This window comes from Giraffa tippelskirchi, chromosome 1, assembly GCF_054371585.1.
Source record: "Giraffa tippelskirchi isolate mGirTip1 chromosome 1, T2T-mGirTip1v1.2.pri, whole genome shotgun sequence".
Lineage (NCBI taxonomy): Eukaryota > Metazoa > Chordata > Mammalia > Artiodactyla > Giraffidae > Giraffa > Giraffa tippelskirchi.
This window is the reverse complement of record NC_137275.1, coordinates 104412851-104425668: the sequence shown is the minus strand read 5'-3', so window position 1 is coordinate 104425668 and position 12818 is coordinate 104412851. Positions and strand designations below refer to the sequence as shown.

General features: G+C 36.8%; 2 protein-coding genes across 20 annotated transcripts in view; one reads left to right on the top strand and one right to left on the bottom strand.

Moving 5' to 3' along the window:
- LOC145504830 (neurotrypsin-like) overlaps window positions 1–8095 on the top strand; it is a 74946-nt gene extending 66851 nt beyond the window's left edge. The window contains 1 exon segment of the mRNA XM_081486163.1: window positions 6459–8095. Coding sequence (XP_081342289.1) covers window positions 6459–6928 — 470 coding nt within the window. The 3' untranslated portion in view covers window positions 6929–8095.
- The window catches only part of LOC145505423 (uncharacterized), a 122080-nt gene that overhangs the window by 92082 nt on the left and 17180 nt on the right, over window positions 1–12818 (bottom strand). The gene's annotated exons all lie outside the window — the stretch shown is intronic.

Sequence of the window (12818 nt, the reverse complement as noted above, 5' to 3'; positions counted from 1 at the left end):
TCACTTTGCTGTACACCTGGAACTATCACAATATTATTGATCAACTGTTCTTCAAAATGGGCTACCCAGGTGGCTCAGTGTAAAGAATCTGCCTGTCAATGTGGGAGATACAGTTTTGATCGCTGAGTTGAGAAGATCCCCTGGAGCAGGAAATGGCAACTCGCTCCAGTATTCTTGCCTGGAGAATCCCAAAGACAGAGGAACCTGCTGGGCTACAGTCCATGGGGTTGCAAAGAGACAAACATGATTGTGGAACTGAGCATAATAGCAGTAGGATTTCCTGGTATAACTCCAGGAATCCACTTTTGAATAATTCTTTACACAAAAACCTTCACTGATTTAGAGCTAACTACACTCTCTCCTTTTTATGCTACTCTAGGGTTTGAGGAGCTAGACTAGACAGGTGTAGGGGTTCTAAAGCAATCTCTCTAACCAGAACCATAGCTATTTAAGTAGAGGCTGGATGACCACTCAATGGATCATTCTGAACGGATTTCAAACTTTTATGAGCTGTAGGAGTGATGATTTTGCCCATACATGCTAATTCTCTGATCTGACTCTGCTTTTCATACCCGAGTTGAAAGACAAGTTCAAGATATTTTAATGATGACACTTCAGCAAAATCCTTATCACACAGAGTTCTTTAGATAGTTTAAAATCTGCATTCAGGCTTTTACATCTGCTATCACAAATATTATTATAGCACTATAATATTGGAGTGTCCTTTCAAACTAGGTTTGGTCATGGGGTTTCAGTTTTATTAAACTCTTTTTTTTCATAACACATGTTGCTCACAGTGACACATTCTCTGGAGCCAATGAGAATTATGTACAAATTATTTTCTTCTTATTAATGCAATTATATTTGAAAATTGTAAGTATTTTTCTACATAAGAATATTTCTGAGTTTAATTGATTTAAATATATTTACAAAATAATTTCATACATCGATGTTTCTGTTCATGGATGTTTGTAATGGGCTTACAGTTGGTGATATCAAACATTTCATTCTGCTTTAGTTATAAAACAATAATTTTTTTTTTCTTTATTTTTTTTTAATAAATTTATTTATTTTAGTTGGGGGCTAATTACTTTACAATATTGTAGTGGTTTTTGCCATACATTGACATGAATCAGCCATGGGTTTACATATGTTCCCCATCCTAAACCCCCCTCCCACCTCCCTCCCCATCCCATCCCTCTGGGTCATCCCATTGCACCAGCCCTGAGCATTTGTCTCATGCATCGAACCTGGAGTGGTGTTCTGTTTCACATATGATAACATACATGTTTCAAAACTATTGTCCCAGAACGTCCCACCCTCACCTTCTCCCTCAGAGTCCATAAGACTGTTCTATGCATCTGTGTCTCTTATTCTGTCTCGCATATAGGGTTATCGTTACCATCTTTCAAATTCCATATATATGCATTAGTATACTGTATTGGTGTTTTTCTTTCTTGCTTACTTAACAATAATTTAATATAAGGATTCTGATCCAGGATTTAGTGCTCTGGTTTCTAAATTCCCCTTGGCAAATGGCATTCTTATTCTTTGTCTTATATTTCTTTGCTATGAATTGTAAATATCATTGCTTATTTCTCTATACCATATGGATTTATAAATTAAATTTAAATGAGTGAAATAGATGCTTTAATCATCTTTAAATATAATTGAATAAGGGAACTATTTTCATTAATATCTTGTTAATCTAATTCCAGAATTGTCAAAAAAACAACTATTTTGAGAAGTACTGGTGTGAAAACTTCACCTGGTGTGAAGTTCCAGTAGTACAATAGGATTCATAATTATCAATTAGTGTACGTCTGAAAACAATATTTAAAAATTATGATTTGCATAAGCGTAGATCAATCAATACAAATTATTATAATAAAAATTAAAAATCAGATGATTTTCTACCTGAATGCTTATTTTATATAATATTAAATATTAAGGCTTCATAATAAACTCAACTGTTTTCCAATACCAAATTTCACAAGTGGTCAACTTTTTATTTTCTCTAGTCTTAGTGTTTTGTCTACATAGAGACTTTATGTAGAAGTGAAAAATTAAAGATAAGAGACATACAAGTTCTCTACTGTTCAGTTAACTTATATGAAATAATTGGGTTATTGGCAAGATCTACTAATGATGATGCAATACCTCTGAGGTCCTGTTAGTCGTAGCTGAGAAACTTTATATAATTCACCTGTATACAGGACATGTGGTAGTACTTTTAAGGCTATCCAAAGGCACCATTTTTAAGTCAACAAAGCTACTTATTGTAGTTGAGCTAGTTGGAATTTTGAAATCTTACTATTTTGCTTCTTTCTTGGTGTACTAACAACTGCTTGGGGCCCTGGCCATGAACCTATGTCAGGCAAGTTCATAGGTAAGTTTCCCTCCCCCCCCACAAGAAATCTCATAATTAGAGACTCTCAGGTTTAAATTAACCTTAAAATCATATAATCACCACTCATCCACAATGATATGACATTTAAATTGCTTTTTCAGCTTACAAAACATCAAGAAAGATAGACTCAAATAATACTATCAATTTATAAGTAAAAATATTTTGAGTCCTTATTTCTTATGACATATTTACATTAGAATAATAATAAAGTTAGCATTAAATTAGAATAATTATGCAATTCAAATTTGCATCAAAATTTTTCTCCATTTATGTTACAACTCACATATGTTTCAATGACACTGCACAAGTTTTAAAAACATCTTTTAAAAACTACATATTACTCAAAGAGACACATTATGTTTTAATTATCCATTTCTCCACTGTTGAACATTCTATTTCATTCTCAAGTTTCCCATAGCTCTGAAAAATTGTGTAGAATATAACTGTAAATAACAATTTTTCTCTGTTAAAAAATATTTTCCATTAGCGTGTCTTCCTAGAAAGAGTATTGTTGAACAAATTAAAAGTGAAAAATTTATTTCTTCATCATTATTTCTAAACCTTATTAATAAGATCTAACTCTTACTTCTTGACAACTTTTTTTGCTCTGTTGTGGGGTCTCACTTTAGAATAAGGAAATAAAATGAGGCCATTGCACTTTGTTTCCACTCAGGTATAAAATCTTCATCTTGGAGAACTAAAACATGAAGATATTCATCCACTTGTTTTTGGAAAACAATATATTTTTCACAGAATATATTTCATTACATTTATGTTTTCTCTTGTCTTTTCTTTGCAAAATTTCTGGCAAGTTTCCCATCCCATTAGTCATCCAGTAGCCTGTAACCAGGAAGGATGGATGACTGATCCTATAGTAAGATGGGAGGAGGCATAGGAATCATATAGCAGAAACATAAAGGAGTGAGAAGGTTATGCATATCATGGATGTATGAACTGCTGCTATTTGGTACTGAAATGTCAGATAGTAAGTGTAATTAGCAGGGAAACACCTCGTGACATTGTGTGGAAAAATATATGTTTATATACACAGTTTTGGTCCAAGAAATATTTATTGAACGTGTGAGCTTATAATAGGTACTCCCTGATATCTCAGTTGGTAAAGAATCTGCCTGGAATGCAGGAGACCACGGTTGGATTCCTGGGTCAGGAAGGTCCGCTGGAGAAGAGATATGTTACCCACTCCAGTATTCTTGGGCTTCCCTTGTGGCTCAGATGGTAAAGAATCCACCTGCAATGCAGGAGACCTGGGTTCAATCCCAGGGTTGGGAAGATTCCCTGGAAAAGGGAAAGGCTACCCACTCCAGTATTCTGGCCTAGCGAATTCAATGAACTGTATAGTCCATGGGGTCGCAAAGAGTCGGACATCACTGAGCAACTTTCACTTTCACTTTTTTTTTCCACTTCTTAAGTAAATACTTTATATGTTTGTGTTAGTCTCTGTATACAACGATATATGTGTAGTTCTTTATCTATCTTACCTAGCAATCTATTATTTCTTTCTCTTCCATACTTATTATTCCATATTATTTTTTTTAGAACTTTGAAAATAAGGATTTCCTTTGCTTGAAAGATCCTTGTGTACTGAACACCCATGCAAGAGCTTCTATACCCAAGTCTATAAAAGCTGTAAATGTACTGAAAATGACTATATTAAATCATATCATAATAGAATTTTGAAAAAATAGAAGTATCAAATAATGAACACACTATCTTAAAAATAAATTAATCCAGAAAATACTATTTCCTATAGGCAATTAAAAATATTCATATTAACATGATACAGTGTATCAGAAACTAAATTTTAGGAGTTCACCTTCCTTTCAAATGTTTATTTCTGTTTCTCATCAGTTCAGTTCAGTTCAGTTGCTCAATCGTGTCTGACTTTTTGCAACCTCATGAACTGCGGCACACAGGGCCTCCTTGTCCATCACCAACTCCCGGAGTTTCCCCAAACTCATGTCCATTGAGTCGGTGATGCCGTCCAACCAACTCATCCTCTGTCGTCCCCTTCTACTCCTGTCCTCAATTTTTCCCATCATCAGGGTCTTTTCAAATGAGTCAGCTCTTCACATCAGGTGGCCAAAGTATTGGAGCTTCAGCTTCAGCATCAGTCGTTCCAATGAACACCCAGGACTGATTTCCTTCAGGATGGACTGGTTGGATCTCCTTGCAGTCCAAGGGACTCTCAAGAGTCTTCTCCAACACCACAGGTCAAAAGCATCAATTCTTCGGCACTCAGCTTTCTTTGTAGTCCAGTTCTCACATCCATATATGACTACTGGAAAAAACATAGCCTTGACTAGATGGACCTTTGTTGGCAAAGTAATGTCTCTGCTTTTTAATATACTGTCTAGGTTGGTCATAACTTTCCTTCCAAGGCGTAAGCATCTTTTAATTTCATGGCTTCAGTCACAATCTGCAGTGATTTTGGAGCCCCCCAAAATAAAGTCAGCCACTGTTTCCACTGTTTCCCCATCTATTTGCCATGAAGTGATGGAACCGGATGCCATGATCTTAGCTTTCTGAATGTTGAGCTTTAAGCCAACTTTTTCACTCTTCAGCAGGAAAAAAAAAAAAGAGCACTTGAAATCCTTCTAGGTTTATGGTCAGGGGACGCAGTCATGATTTACCTATCCATGTTAGTCTATCAGTCGTGTCCCACTCTTTGCAATCCCATGACTATAGACTGCCACGCTCTTCTGTCCATGGAATTCTCCAGGCAAGAATGCTAGAGGGGTTGCCATTTTCTCCTCTAGGGGATCCTCCTGACCCAGGGATTGAACCCAGTTCTTCTGCATTTCATGCAGATTCTTTACCAGCTGAGCCACCAAGGAAGCCCTATTTGCACATGGTGAATGGAAATTTATCAAACATTTGCTCATCACCTAATAGGTTTCAGGCACTGAAGCCATAGTGGCAGATTCTATGGTAAGAGCCCCAAGTGGTGCTAGTGATAAAGAACCCGCCTGCCAATTCAGGACACATAAGAGATGTGGGTTCAGTCCCTGGGTTGGGAAGATCTCCTGGAGAAGGGCATGTCAACTCACTCTAGTATTCTTGTCTGGAGAATCCCATGGACAGAGGAGCCTGGCAAGCTATAGTCCATACAGTCACAAAGAGTTAGACACGACTGAAGTGACTTAGTATGCAGGCACCCATGCTAAGAGTGGAAACAGAGCTGAAAAACTTTAGTGTTCTGGATGGTTCCAATTGTAGTGTGTCATCAGTGCAATACATATTTCCTTATATTCAATGCTTGTGATAGATACTTGTCGATGTTATATTTCTTTCCACAGTTAGAGCTGAGGGTTCAAATGTAAATTCACATGGAATAGAAAATAACTCCTACCTGTGTGTAGCAATTCTCAACTTACAAGATACATCTGAAAATTATAGTTTGTAAGCTGATGGACAGAGCGAAGGGCTCATGAGGCACTGAGATGACTTTGCAGAATCACTTTGAGCTGAACTAAGAGAAGAATCCAGCTCTTACGTAGACAGAACACTGATTTCTCAATAAATTACACACCAGACATTGCTCTAAAGGTGTTTAACAGGTGACAGGTGCTAGGGGTCTGTAGAAATGGAAATCATCTTGGAAAAATTTTAAAAAGGCTTGAAACAAGAACTGAGACAAAAGTGACAAGGAGATGGTTCATAGTAAAATAATCATTCTTCCTTTGTTGTAAGAAATTCAGATCAAATTTCTTTCATGGTTAATCAGTATCGTTTTTTGGGGGTTTTTTTGTGTGTGTTTTTTTTTTTTTTTTACTTATTTGTAGATAATTCAGGACGTAGGAAGGTATTACTTCCTAAATGGATGTCCTCACACCTCCCAATAACGTGACTGAATTTGTTCTCTTGGGACTCACACAGAATCCACACTTGCAGAAAATTCTCTTCATTGTCTTTTTGCTCATTTTCCTGTTTACTGTGTTGGCCAACCTGCTCATTGTCATCACCATCTCTCTCAGCCCCACGCTTTCTGTTCCCATGTACTTCTTTCTCACTCACTTGTCCTTCTTAGATGGCATCTTCACCTCTGTCACCACCTCCAAACTGATCACTGACCTGCTGTACCAGAGGAGAACCATCTCCTGGAGTGGCTGCCTGATTCAGATCTTTCTGGAACACACAGTGGGAGGTTCAGAGATCATCCTTCTCATTTCCATGTCCTATGACCGCTACGTGGCCATCTGCAAGCCTCTGAGCTACACGACCATCATGCGACAGGGGCTCTGCCAGCTCCTGGTGGTGGTGGCCTGGATTGAGGGGGTCCTACATGCCACCGTGCAGATTATTTTCTTCGTCAACTCGACCTTCTGTGGTCCTGACATCATTGATCACTTCATGTGTAATTTCTTCTCACTGCTGGAACTCGCCTGCAGTGACACCTACAAGCTTGGCATCATGGTGGCAGGTAACACTGCAGAAATGTGTTTAGTTTTTTTTTTATCATGCTCTTCATCTCCTACACAGTTATCCTGCACTCTCTGAAATCCCATGGCTCTGAAGCATGACACAAAGCCCTCTCTACACGTGGCTCCCATTTCACAGTAGTGGTGCCTTTTTTGGTCCCTGTATATTCACCTATATGCGTCCTGTGGTCACCTACCCTGTGGACAAATTCGTGGCTATGTTCTTTGCAATCCTCACTCCCATGTGAAATCCTATCATTTACACAGTGAGAAACACAGAGGTGAAAAATGTCATGAGGAGTTTGTTGAAGAGGAGAGTGACTTAGGCTGTTCATGGTGCCAAGAAAGCGATTGTTTATATGCATTCAGAGGGCTATACCTGTTGTAAAGTGTGAAATAAAAGTAAGAAATTTTGTAGATCATTTAAAAAGAGAGAGAGAGAGATCCAGGAACTAATACTTGTCGGTTTGTTTGTTTTTTTTTTAATTTTGGCTAGGCATTATTGTAGGCATACTGATATTTTAATGTACACTGCCAAGGTTTCAGTATTCATAGGTTCAGAATAGGCAATGAAAAGAACATTAAATCCACAGTTTGATAATTGTAGAGTAAGAAGTTTTTCTCCAGAGTCTTACTGCTGCTTTTTCAGATTTCTCATATATGTTACTTTGATGAAATTGGCTTTTCCATAGGATTTTAATCTCATTTTTTTTTCCATTTTTACTTACCCTATGGTAAAGCAAACATTGGATAGAAATATTGGGTAAATACATAGTGAAGAGGGAGTTGAATGAGGGAATAATAGCTAATTTTTCCCTGTACTATGGATTTATCAAAAGCAAAATGAGTGTCACTGACAAAAGGAGGAAAGAATATTTTACAATCTATCTCTGATTCTCTTTTTAATAGAGAAGATAGAGCACAAATTTTGAAATTACTCTTAATTTGCTCTCTTTTTCTTAAATATCACTATGGATCACATTTTTTATTGAATATAAAGAAAACATTTTCATTTTTTATACCAAGACTTGAGGAACCATTTGAAACAAGAGTACACATCTCTTTCAAGTATCAACTGAAAAGCATATGGTCAATTTCCAAAGCTGTTGCTCTGTAGATCTGATTCATATAAGTACATTATGTGAACCCTTTATTATCTACCAGGCACACTCACTTCAGTTGATTTATCCTCAAACAAAACTGGTAGTTTCATTATCTTTGTTCCTAATTTACAGGGAAGCAAATTGAAGCCAAGACAGTTTTACTGATTTGCTTGCCTCACATCACACATGCTTCTCCCATAAAGTATGTCCAGGACCTATAACTCTAGAATGAAGTTCCCTTACAAACTTTCAACCTAGGGCTTCTAACTCAGTTTCTTTCAAATGCTTTGTCTGTGGTATGTGTTTTCATGTAGATAAGAAAATTATCTGTGATCTTAATGATTTACCTCTTTTGTGAAGATGGTGTTAATGTGTTGTAGCTTTGTCTCACATTTTATGATATACTTCGGCAGTACAAGTTTATTCATTTTTTGAAAGTTCAAGTTATACTACTTCACTTTTACAAAGAAACATTAGTATGGTAATGGTAATCTAAAATGGAAAAGAATCTCAAATAGAATATATATATATATATATATATATGCATGATACAGGGTGCTCGGGGCTGGTGCACCGGGATGACCCGGAGGGATGGGATGGGGAGAGAGGTGGAAGGGGGGTTCTGGAAGGGGAAAACATGTACACCCATGGTGGATTCATGTCAATGTATGGCAAAACAAATACAATATTGTAAAGTTAAAAAATAGAAAATAAACTAATCTAAAACAAAAGAAAAAAAGAATATATATATATATTATACATATATATATAGATATATATATTTGTAAATAAATCACCTTGCTGTGCACTTGAAACTTACCCAACATTGCAAACTAACTGTGCTTCAATAAAAAAAAGAAATATTTAAAACCTCCTCAACATTTGTATGATTGTGGAGTCTTGTGTTGGCTTTTGTAAAAACAAAAATCCCATTTTTTTTAATTGGTAAAATCAAGTATTGATGTTGTTCTTCATAAAAACCAAATGCTTAAAGTTAACTTCAGAAAGCTGGGAATACCGGTAATGCTCCTCTATATACATGGCAAATACCAGGTCATCCTACATTATTAATAACTGTAAATCTAAGCTTCTCTGACTACAACACAGAAACCCATGTTACTTATCACAGATGTCACTTTCTTAGACTCAATGATGAAGTGGAGCTATTTATTCCATAATTTGAACATAGAGTAATGCTTGAACATGGTACTGGGACGATGGTGTTTAGTAAATTGTGCATAATTATCTCAAATTCATAGGAAACAGCAATTTTTTTCACAATGTCTAGGCCTGGAAAATGATAGAATCAGCATTTAATCTATTAAAATTGTCGTTTGAAATTTCTGGTGAGAATTAAACCTTTCAACAAATCAAGACTAAATGATATATGGTTTATTCTGATGAGAAGGTAAGAGGAAATGAGAGTAATCCAAGGGCAGTGAATAGAAAAGTCTTAAGTAAATGTTGTTTCTACTCTAAGACCAAAGGGAAGATTTGAAGACAGAAAATAAGACCAATGATTGTGTTTTAGGGGGCTATATCAGAGGCTCAATGGAGGAATGAGAAAATTAATGCTGCATGAACTATAAATTTCCAACAGAAAACTTGGAAGGTATCAGAACTGAAGAAGGATGTGTAGGCTGTATGGAATCTCAGTGGGTGAAGTATTGCAGGTTGTAAGTTTAGAGATTTCTTTTCTCTCATTCCCAATAATCTCTTCTGAGGAGCAACTACCATGTGACTTCTTTTGATTCATTAATATATATATAAATATATATATAAATATATATATATCAGGCATAGTTACATTTCTCCTAAAAAGTTAATGAGATAGAATGTCTGGATCTGGTGTATAAGGATATTTTGTTTTAACATGAAATTTTCATTTGGTGAAAATTTTAGGCATTAAGAGACTGAAGTGAGTTCACTAGTGTTGAAAGCCAACGTGAGACATACATTTTGACAGGTTCTTTTCAAACTTTAACTCTCTTATCGTAGGGACAGGTATTAGTTGATCGAGTTTCACTCCATTGTATGCAAGAGGGAAATGAAACTCAATAAAGTAAAAAAGAATATGAAGTCTGTTAGAGTTGGATTTCTATATTCATCTCACTTCACAGAACTCCTCCTGTCATGACGTGAAAACATCAAAACAATGATCTGACCACTGGCCACATTGTGAAGATTGTCACGGAGGCATTCAGTTCAGTTCAGTTCAGTCGCTCAGTCGTGTCTGACTCTTTGCGACCCCATGAACTGCAGCACGCCAGGCCTCTCTGTCCATCACCAACTCCAGGAGTCTACCCAAACCCATGTCCATCGAGTCGGTTATGCCATCCAACCATCTCATCCTCTGTCGTCCCCTTCTCCCCCTGCCCCCAATCCTACCCAGCATTAGGGTCTTTTCCAATGAGTCAACTCTTCACATGAGGTGGCCAAAGTATTGGAGTTTCAGCTGCAACATCAGTCTTTCCAATGAACACCCAGGACTGATCTCCTTTAGGATGGATTGATTGGATCTCCTTGCAGTCCAAGGGACTCTCAAGAGTCTTCTCCAACACCACAGTTCAAAAGCATCAATTCTGCGGCGCTCCGCTTTCCTCACCATCCAACTCTCACATCCATACATGACCACTGGAAAATCCATAGCCTTGACTAGATGGACTTTTGTTGGCAAAGTAATGTCTCTGCTTTTAAATATGCTATCTAGGTTGGCAATAACCTTCCTTCCAAGGAGTAAGCATCTTTTAATTTCATGGCTGCAATCACCATCAGCAGTGATTTTGGAGCCCCCAAAAATCAAGTCTGACACTGTTTCCACTGTTTCCCCATCTATTTCCCATGAAGTGATGGGACTAGATGCCAGGATCTTAGTTTTCTGAACATTGAGCTTTAAGCCAACTTTTTCACTCTCCTCTTTCACTTTCATCAAGAGGCTCTTTAGTTCTTCTTCCCTTTCTGCCATAAGGGTGGTGTCATCTGCATATCTGAGGTTATTGATATTTCTCTCGGCAATCTTGATTCCAGCTTGTGTTTCTTCCAGCCCAGCGTTTCTCATGACGTACTCTGCATATAAGTTAAATCAGCAGAGTGACAATATACAGCCTTGACGTACTCCTTTTCCTATTTGGAACCAGTTTGGTGTTTCATGTCCAGTTCTAACTGTTGCTTCCTGACCTGCATACAGGTTTCTCAAGAGACAGGTCAGATGGTCTGGTATTCCCATCTCTTTCAGAATTTTCCACAGTTTATTGTGATCCACACAGTCAAAGGCTTTGGCATAGTCAATAAAGCAGAAATAGGTGTTTTTCTGGAACTCTCTTGCTTTTTCGATGATCCAGCGGATATTGGCAATTTGATCTCTGGTTCCTCTGCCTTTTCTAAAACCAGCTTGAACATCTGGAAGTTCATGGTTCACGTATTGCTGAAGCCTGGCTTGGAGAATTTTGAGCACTCCTTTACTAGCATGTGAGATGAGTGCAATTGTGCAGTAGTTTGAGCATCCTTTGGCATTGCCTTTCTTTGGGATTGGAACAAAAACTGACCTTTTCCAGTCCTGTGGTCACTGCTGAGTTTTCCCAATTTGCTGGCATATTGAGTGTAGCACTTTCACAGCATCATCTTTCAGGATTTGAAATAGCTCAACTGGAATTCCATCACCTCCACTAGCTTTGTTCGTAGTGATACTTTCTAAGGCCCACTTGACTTCACATTCCAGGATGTCTGGCTCTAGGTGAGTGATCACACCATCGTGATTATCTGGGTTGTGAAGATCTTACATCACTTTATTTCACTCTTAGAATAATTTTTAGTGTTGGGGTTACTTGTATAAAAAATATAGTCATTTTTATGACTCTAAAAGTATTTGCTAAAACATTTCCCAATTAGATAATATGAATGAAGCTGTTTCATTGCAATTTAGAAGACACCGTTTTTTTAAAAACCTGACTTAGAAATCTGTTTTATTCTTATGATAGATCCTTCAGTGCACTTTGTATGTATAAACACTATTAAAAAAAATAAAGTTTACATCAATATTCCACATCTTCCTTTTGAACTATACATTACAAAGCAATTCATAGTAACTGTCTTATTTGACTCTCACAGGTCAACAGCTTGAACAAATGGTACTCTATTTTATCGGAGAGGACTCAGAAGCTTCTGGTTTCTTCAGTGACACATGACTATAAATCTGTAGCTTCTAGATTTTTATATTGGAAACTGAACAATTATTATATTATTTTAATTAACTTTTCATTTTGGAATAATTTTGGATTAATAGAAAAGTTGCCAAGATAATACGGAGCTTCTGTCTACTCCTCAATTATTTCCCCTAATAAATATCATTTAACATTACTAATAGTATATTTGTCAAGACTGTGGAATGAACATTGATTATATTACTCTTAAAGAAGCACAAGATTTTAATCACGTTTCACTAACTTTTCCACTTCTATCACTTTTCTGTTCTAGGGGTCAATCCAGGACAACACAGTATGTTTAATTACCTTTTAAATACTTTCTAATCATAAACCTTGTGATCATAAACTCTGAGGACACTGTCCTCTCTATTGCCTAAGTTTTAACAGGAATTTTGGAAATTCCTTTTATCTAAAAAAAAGAGCATTTTGATTTGTTCGTATTTAATGAGCATTTGATTCTAAAATAGTATTTCTTAGAAACTTCTCAGATTAGGGAAGTACAGAGCCTGAGAATTACTTGTTAGATTAATACAGAGCCTTGCTCTTTCTCTCCACTGTTTGTATTATTTGGTTTCCTTTGTACAGTGACACTACCTGTAAAAGAAGTGGACACCTGAGGATTTGGGCTTCCTAGGTGATGCTAACGGTAAAGAATCTGCCTGCA